Source organism: Colobus angolensis, unplaced genomic scaffold, assembly GCF_000951035.1.
Source record: "Colobus angolensis palliatus isolate OR3802 unplaced genomic scaffold, Cang.pa_1.0 Scaffold86, whole genome shotgun sequence".
NCBI classification, from domain to species: Eukaryota; Metazoa; Chordata; class Mammalia; order Primates; family Cercopithecidae; genus Colobus; species Colobus angolensis.
Genome location: NW_012122487.1, coordinates 1,586,948 through 1,595,684, shown reverse-complemented (window position 1 = coordinate 1,595,684; position 8,737 = coordinate 1,586,948). Strand labels below are relative to the sequence as shown.

Genomic DNA, 8,737 nt, shown 5'->3' with positions numbered 1-8,737 from the left:
TCTGTTTTTCTAAATATATGTGCATTTGATAATTAGAAAAAAAAACCTTACAATTTTTTAATATATACAGCTTTTAAAAAATAAGATAAAGTCATAATAGGAGTCTGTGTCTTTGGAAGGTGGATTTGTTTTCATTATCCAGCTTTTAGCCTAAGGTCTGGCATATTTGAAAAATATTTGACAAATGGCTGCACATATGTATGTATATTTATAATATACTCAGCATTAATATAAATTATCTTCAGCATGTGGAATCACTGATAATTACTCTTTGTTTGCTTTTATTTTCCTGTACTTTCTATAATAGACATACCAAAAAAGCTAGCAAATGTTAATTTTGAATACTTACCAGAAAAACTAAAACAAGAACTGTTAACAGAGTGCTTTATGTGCTTTTAGTTTTTATCCTCTAAATATTTTTCCAGTCTGAACTTTCTTTAAAAAATTACCAGCTTATGAAAATATATCTTTCTATTTAATCATTTCAACCACCTAAAATTTCTCTCTATAACGAACTCCAGGTTTAATGAGCAGTACAAGTTGAATATCCCTTATCTGAAATGCTTGGGACTAGAAGTGTTTTTGGATTTTGGAATATTTGCATGTACATGACGTATCCTGGGGGAGGGACCCAAGTCTAAACAATATTACTTAAAACTTCAGTTATATATCACATATGTTTTATACACATAGTCTGAAGGTGATTATATCTAATAGGCTTAATAATGTTGTGCATGAAACAAAGAAGTCTTCACTGTGTTTTGAGTATAACCTGTTACATGAGGTCTGGTGTGGAATTTTCTGCTTGTGGCATCCTGTTGGCCCTCAAAAAGTTTTAAATTTTGAAGCATTTTGGATTTTTGGATTAGGGCTGCTCAACCTGTATTAGCATAGCATTAGTCAGCTACCTGCATGATACCAAGAGAACTGTCAACTGCAGAATATGGGAAAGTAAACGAATGAGAGGCAGATTGTGTGAAGCTGGAGGTGGGGGATATAGATAGAGCAGTTTACCTAGTAAAGCAATACTTATTTCAATAGGAAGCACCAGGGTCAGACATAAGATGTAATAAAAAGTATTTTTTCAATAAAAGGAAAAGCTTGTACAAAATAGAAGCAGGGCAGTACCACCTTGCTAGGTCAGAATAAGCACTGGAATACTACATAAAAAATAAACCATATCAAATTTATCCCCTAACCCCATCTCTACTAAAAATACAAAATTAGCCGGGCATGGTGGTGCATGCCTGTAATCCCAGCTACTTGGGAGGCTGAGGCAGGAGAATCGCCTGAACACGGGAGGCAGAGGTTTCAGTGAGCACAGATCGTGTCACTGCACTCCAAAGTGGACAACAGAGTGAGACCCTATCTGAAAAAAAAACAAAAAAAAGAAAAAGACAAATTTGATCTCAAAAATTAACAGCGTTGCCATTGTAAAACTACAATAGATTGAGGGAAGAAATAAATGCAACCAAATGCAAGTTAAATTACATTTATTATATAAAGAGATCCTATAACTTGATACAAAAAACAAAGCAACTCCAACAGGTAACAGATGAGCAAAAGGACAGGAACATTTGATCAAAGAAACACAGCTATCCATAATACATGAATATTCAACCTCATTAATAATCAACAAAGGATAAGGATGCACTGCTTGCTTATTCAATAAAGTTAATAATTTCTAATTTCTATATTTTTCAAATGTACTCAAATGTGCTATTTTTAGTAATAAAAAACTGAGTCATTAAAAAAATATAAAATATGAACATTTCTGCCAATGCAGAAATCATAAAAAGCATTAAAATGAATCAACACTTGTATGGGCAGTAAGGTTCAGACCCCTAGAAGCCAATTCATTTTGCCTTGGTTCCTGAGTTTTATTATGGGATTGTCAATAGTTGTTCCTGATTTACACTCTGACAATCTTCCAGGTATAGGGGTGTTTGTGTGTGTGTGTGTGTACATACACATATGTATATATAAAATTTTTTTCTTCAGGTAGACAATTATTCCAGACAAGTACCTCTTCAGAATCATTACAGGGAATTCCTGTAACCCCATTTGCTGATAAAAGTCCCATTAAAAACTACCATGTGGTTCTCAACCAGTAGGGATACCCTTGGTATTGAAGAGGCTGAAGGTTGCTATTAGTACTGCTCATAAGACCATAGTGTTCCAGAGGTTCTGTAGCTGGATTCTTAGGGAATCTGAAGTTGGTTCTGTCCTTGAGACATGGCCAAAAGCACATTTTTCCTCACTTGATGCAGAAGAAAATGTATCTCCTGCTTGCTCAGATCATAGCCTTGAGGCAGCTCACACAGCTCAGGATGCACATGGACTGGAACAGCACCAGGGCAATCACCCCAAATCGCAAAATAATCATGTTAGGATGACTAAGTTGGGAGGCTGAACTTAAAACCCTATAGCTTTGTTTTTTCTTGGCTTTTTTCATTAAGTTTTACTGACCAAAAAAGGTGGAAAAAAGAACCCAAATTTTCTGCACAAAAACAATTCTCTGAAACCTGAACTTTACCAATCTGTGTAAAAGTACTCTACAGAAACTATACAAGCAGAAAAAAGTAATGTAAGCTTCATATGAAGTAATGGTTTAGTCACATGACAAATTTGGTTGTTGATTTAGTATGCTGTAGCCCTCATCTATCTAAATTCAGTATGACTATATAAACATTTATTATCTGGTATTGAATTCCCATTTGAATAGAAATGGCTGCTTTGTGGAAGAAAGAAACTTCAATTTAAAAACAATTTCAGCATCGTTGAAATGCCAATCAATTTTTAAATTATGTGTGTGTGTACATATTATGTATGTGCGTAGGCATGTATGTTTGTATTGTGTATTTTTTTCTCCTTTCTCCCTCTCTTGCTCACTCTAGAGAGAGATACCAAATACTGGTTTGGTGCTATACTGTTTTTTCCTAACTAATATTTTTATTATTTCTGTCTGCGTAAGAAACTTCAAATATTCTGAATGCAACCACACAATCGAGTAAGTTGACAGACATATCAAAAACTATGAAAAGAGGGAGGTAACTAATATTAATACTTAGCAACCTTTCGTTAATTTTAGGTTACAGTGACCTCCCTCTGACATTTTGGAGTCAAAGATGAAAACTTGACTTTGAAGCATAATGGACATAATCACACATTTACCACAGTCATCTACAATTTTATATAACATCACAAAAAGACATCTAAACATTTTTCTACATCTTTTTTTCTCATTTGTTAAAACAGCTAGCTATGTTAAATACATCTTTAGAATGCATTTGTTAGCCACTTGATAAACATACTAAAAGCCAAACAAGACGAATAACATCAGTTACCTTTATATCTAATAACTGTACCAATCACTGTAAGAAGATACAACTGAAGGAGAAGTATTAGATCACCCATGATGTACTGCAAAGGTGTTACACCTTAGACCTAAGAATGATCTGAAGGTGCTGAAAGAGGAGATTCTCTAGAAGGTGACCCAGGGTTTTCTTCAGGTGGAAAAACTGTGAGTGTACAAGCTCGAATGCCACCAAGTGACTCTGGAAGATCAAAAACTTTATGCCACTCATCTTTTTCTGGGTCATATTTCTGGACAATTTCTACCATACAACGATTATTCCAAGAATATCCACCAACAACGTAGATTTTATTTTCAAAGACGGCAACTCCAACATCACTTTGGCCTCTTAGCATGGCGGCAATTGGGGTCCACTGGTCAAGGGTTGGTGAATAGTATTCACAGCTTAGAACATCATCATAATCACTTGTTCCTCTGAAGTGATTGCCGCCAATGACATAGAGCTTATCTCCAACCGTACACATGCAATGCAGACCTCTGACTGTAGTCATTGGAGCCTTTTGCATCCACTTATCTGTATCTGGGTCAAAACACATAAGCTCATTTTGGAAAGTGTCATGGGTAATTCCTCCTGAAATATACATTAAGCCTCCATATACTGTTCCAGCATGGCCATAGTGGGGTTCACTCATTTTTGCAACATAGCTCCACTCATTCATTCTTGGGTTGTAACATTCTACTGTGGCCAGTTCACCAGCTGCACTGCGCCCACCAACTGCATACAAATGTCCTTTGAGGGCACTCAAGTGAAAGAATGTACGCTTTTCATTCAATGATGCAACCTGCATCCATTTATTATACCGAGGATCAAATCTGAAAACTGTATCAACAGCAGTTTTTCCTTTTGTATCATAATTACTTTGACCACCAACTACATAAAGAAAGTTTCCAATGACAGCAATACCATGCTGGTAACGGGGAGCATCCATCGGGGCTAAAGATCTCCATTCTTGTGCCCTTTCATCATACATCCGTAATTCTTTACTGACAACCAGCTGCTGCCTCAAAACTCCTCCTAATGTAACCAAGTGAGTGGAGTCAGATCGAATGGCAGTTCTATCTGACTGCATCACTGGCTGCATATATGGCATCATTTGGTAATTGCTGGCTTCCAAAAGCAAATTCACGCAGGTATTGTCTGTTCTCATGAAATCTACTGTCTGCACGTAATTGATGAGATCCTGTGGTGTCATCAGTGGAAATCGAATATTCTTCATTAATTTCGCAGCATAATCCATCCGAGGGTCTTCCAACCTTAGCCAGCGACAGGCTGCCTTAAAGAGTTCGAGTTCGGTACAGTGCTTAAGACTATTACTGGAAAGCACAAAGGCAAGCCGTTCAAAAGGGAGTTTTAGAAACTCCCCAGTACTCAATAAAGCAGGAAAGTTCTTCAGGATGAAATTATTAACATATTTATCCACTTCTATAAGATTGTAGGTGTTAGCAATTCGTCCAACCTCTACACAGTTATCTAAAGAGACTCCTGATATAAGAAATACTTTACAGAAATCCAAAACGGGTAATATTTGTAAAAAGCTAGCAGCTTCAAGTGTGTCCTGAAGATTGTCCATATTAAGAGAAAGTTTTGCAGTATAAATAAAATCAATGATTTTCTTCAGACCAACCTTGTTCACCCCATGAAGCTTAATGCACATCAGATCTTGTTCTTTCATTCCACCTGTGAACATAGCTTTGAAATAATCACTAGCAGACGCCATCATAGCTCTGTGAACAGGGAATATTTCATCTCCATCACCTGGTACCAGAGTCACATCACAAAGCAATCCTTCTATTCTAAGCTGATCAAAGCCTTGCAGTACCACCGAACTGTGTGTATTGCTGGTAAAAAAGCGTGTGGTTCCTGCCTTACAAGGCTGCAAATGGGCAGAGACGCCCATTTCGCCGTTACCAAGGGACACTTTCATGTGAAAGCTTTCCTCTTGCACAGAGATGCAAGCCGGATAAAGAAGTTATAACCGGAATGTTTTACAGGCAACGAAGTGTCCACAAAGAACAGAAAGCTCGTTTCCTTATCAAGGGAAGGCAGCCACTGCGGCACCCCTCAGGCCACGCCAGTCAGTCATCCACTGAAAATCGCCCTGTAGCAGGACCACAAAGGGCTGTGGACCTCAAATCTGATTATTAGACAGATGATTCATCACCTGAAGGCGGTTAAATGACCCGGTTCACCTCGTCCGGCCTGCGGTGCCGCTCCTTCAGCAGTTCCGCTTCGGGCAACGAAGAGGCGCCGCCACGTACTGTGGCTCCACGGCCCGCTCGGCGGCGGGTCCGGGCACCTCAGCAACGGCCCGCTGCGCCCTCCGCTGTACCTAGAGTGTCGCAGCAGCCACGGTCGTCTTTGAGCAAGGATCTGGAACACAGGCCTGGGACTGGGCTTGGGCCTAGAATACCGGCCTAGCCCCGACGCCCAGCCGCTCCTTCCGGAAAAGCGTACTCCCAGGATCCCGCGGGGTGGGAGCGGCCGTAGCGGCTACTGCGGCTGCGCGGCCTCCAGAGCTCATCAGTGGGCGGGCGTGTGGGGGTGGGGAAGGGGGAGGAAGTGTGCGGGAGGCCGGGAGGGCGGGGGTTGAGGAAGAGGAACTGTCTGGGGTGGGCGCCAGCCCGGCCCCTTAGATCTGCCTTGTATGTGGGACCAAATAGGACAGAATGTGTGCGCGCGTATGTTATGCTGCACGTTTGATGTAAGTTTTTCACATATCTGAGCTCTTACGTTCCCCAGATGCATAAATTTTTTAAAACTTTGCACTTCTAGCTTCTGTTTATTTGAATAACAATGAAACGCGGCTTTTGAATAAATTGAGAGGAAACCGGGATGCTTAATTTTTTTTTCCTCTACAAAACAATAATTGTTATCCGATGTTATGTAATAGATACCTTAGTTACAATTTTGGTTCGTGTTTTCAAATTTGTTATAATTTCAAAAGCAAAATATTTGTCTCTACTAGGTTGTTACTTTATTATGTAAATGATATAGTCTAAATTTTTGGCTTGAAATGGCTTTGTTTTCCACAATTTTAAAAATGGCTACATAATTTTTCAATAACATACTATAGTTTCCTTTGTCCATTGTTTGTTCCTGAATATGTACCTTCTTATCCTCCATTGTTTTATAGAATCTGTAGTAAATTTACAGAATCTGGTAGCAAAATTTTAGCCCTGTTATGGATAATATTTAGTAAAATGCTGATCCAAGACAGTATTTCCAAAATATTATCATGAGCAATGTTTGTGCCTTTCCCTTCTGCTGACTTTTCCCTTTATGAGTATTTTATTAACTTGCATTTCTTTAATTAGTGGTAAATTTAAATTTTGACATACAAATCAATGTATACTTTGACACAATTTCTTCCATTTTCCAAATTTTGAAGTTTATGTCTTTTAAGTCCTTCTAGTTCTTTATGCGTGTGCAAAGAAGAATAGTCATGTTTTTATTACACTCTCCTCATTTTTATGTAAAAGATAGCATACCATGTACACTGTTCTGCATTTTTCTTTTTTCACTTCAAGATCTTCCTGAATTACTATAGAGAGCTTGTTTATATTTTTAAACAATTCTATTGTTGCCCTCAGAGTTATTATAGGTTATTTAACCAGTGCCCGATTGATGGACAGTTCATCTGTTTTGAATGTTTTCTGTTGTTTCCGATGGATGGCAGCAAAATTCAGAAGGCTTAGACTACCACTGTCCTCCACAAGGTGCTCCAGCAGATTGTCAACCTGTTCAACAGAAGAGGTTGGTTGGAATGAAACTGGCCTGGAGAAATTATTCACTGAAATTTTGTCAGCATTGGGAAGTCCTGGAGCCCTACTTGTTGCATGAGTTAGGGGTGGAAGGGCTCTCCTGGGGCATGACAACTCCATAATGCTGTGAAGAGCTACTTCCAAGGAATCAGTCTCTATTTGGAAAAGAAAGAATAGAGCCTCTGTACCTGGGAAGTTGGAGCAAGAAATCATGAGATCCTTCTCTTTTTCATCAAACTTGCAAGTAAGATTAATAGCTTAGGAACAGATTTGTGTCTTAATGAAATGATTACTGTACAGACACTCTTCATTGTATTCCCATATGTTTAGTTATTTTAAAAGACTATCTTTTCTGCCTGCATAATGAAATGATTGAATCAAATTTGTCACAATACTTGTTGGTAATGTCAAGCAACTATATGATAAAGTATCCAGTTCTTAGGGGCATTAGCTCACCATGGATGATATTATTAATTTACCTATGTACTTAGTTATTGAGTCTACTGCATTTATTGTATTCAGTTTTGTATGAAATGTTCACCTTTAACACTGTGCTAATTACATTAAAATGTTCAGTTTATATATTTTTGTTTGTTTGTTTTGTTTTGATGGAGACTCGCTCTGTCACCCAGGCTGGAGTACAGTCGTGCCATCTCGGCTCACTGCAACCTCCGCCTCCCAGGTTCAAGCAGTTCTCCTGCCTTAGCCTCCTGAGTAACTGGAACTACAGGTGTGCGCCACCGTGCCTGGCTAATTTTTTGTATTTTTAGTAGAGATGGAGTTTCACCATGCTGGCCAGGCTGCTCTCAAACTCCTCACCTCGTGATCCGCCCGCCTCAGCCTCCCAAAGTGCTGGGATTTCAGACGTGAGCCACCACACCCAGCCCCTCACTTTATATTTTGAAAATTATTCTCTTTATTATTTCAAGTTTTACTTTCAGATCTTTTTGCATTTGTTTGTTAAAACACACACACACACACACACACACGGTATTGCTGTGTCACGTAAGCTGGAGTGCAGTGGCAGGATCATAGCTCACTACAGCCTCGAACTCCTAGCCTCAAGCAATCCTCCCATCTCAGCCTCCCACACTGCTGGGATTACTGGCATAAGCCACCATACCTGGCCTTACTCAATAAATCAATACCAAGTTTGGTTTTGCAACCTCAAGTGAAGTTCAGTTCATTCATTCCATTCACACTGTATGAAACACTTGATATGTGACTGTTTTCAGGATAGAAAAGTAAATAAAGAAAACACAGCTTCAGCCCTCTTGAAACTTTTTGCTGAGAGAGAAAATTATTAATCAACCAATTAATTTCAACTGTATCATAAACTCACACCATAGGCAAAAGTAAGGTGGTTTTTATCACCAGAAACTGGAGGACTTTAAGCCTTGAAAATTGGATGCACAGTTCTGGAATTTACAGAGTGCATGGCTAGAGATGTTCATTTGGGCTATACTTTTTTCCTGAAAGCCCGAGGATGGATGAGGTCTGGCAGAAATTGTGTAGTGAATAAGAAGACCAAAACCTGAATCTTGAGGACCTTTACATCTTAATGTAGTGAACAGAGTGAGGAACCTGAAAAGGGCATTT

At 38.9% G+C, this 8,737-nt stretch overlaps 1 protein-coding gene across 2 annotated transcripts; it reads right to left on the bottom strand.

The window, feature by feature from the left end:
- Positions 1 to 270: 270 nt before the first annotated feature.
- On the bottom strand, positions 271 to 5,837 carry KLHL9 (kelch-like family member 9). Of its 2 annotated transcripts, none has more exons than XM_011930340.1 (2): positions 5,539 to 5,837; positions 271 to 5,101 (listed from the first exon to the last, which is right to left on the bottom strand). In XM_011930340.1, exon 2 carries the CDS (start codon positions 5,095 to 5,097, stop codon positions 3,448 to 3,450), a length of 1,650 nt encoding a protein of 549 aa, XP_011785730.1. In that variant the 5' UTR covers positions 5,098 to 5,101; positions 5,539 to 5,837; the 3' UTR covers positions 271 to 3,447. The 2 variants fall into 2 exon arrangements, with proteins under 2 accessions (XP_011785730.1, XP_011785731.1); XM_011930341.1 differs by having other exon boundaries at positions 271 to 5,315; positions 5,728 to 5,752.
- Between the last annotated feature and the right edge of the window lie 2,900 nt (positions 5,838 to 8,737).

Bases quoted from the DNA above. Each gene is read 5' to 3' on its own strand.
- KLHL9 (XM_011930341.1), bottom strand. From the start codon at position 5,301: ATGAAAGTGTCCCTTGGTAACGGCGAAATGGGCGTCTCTGCCCATTTG.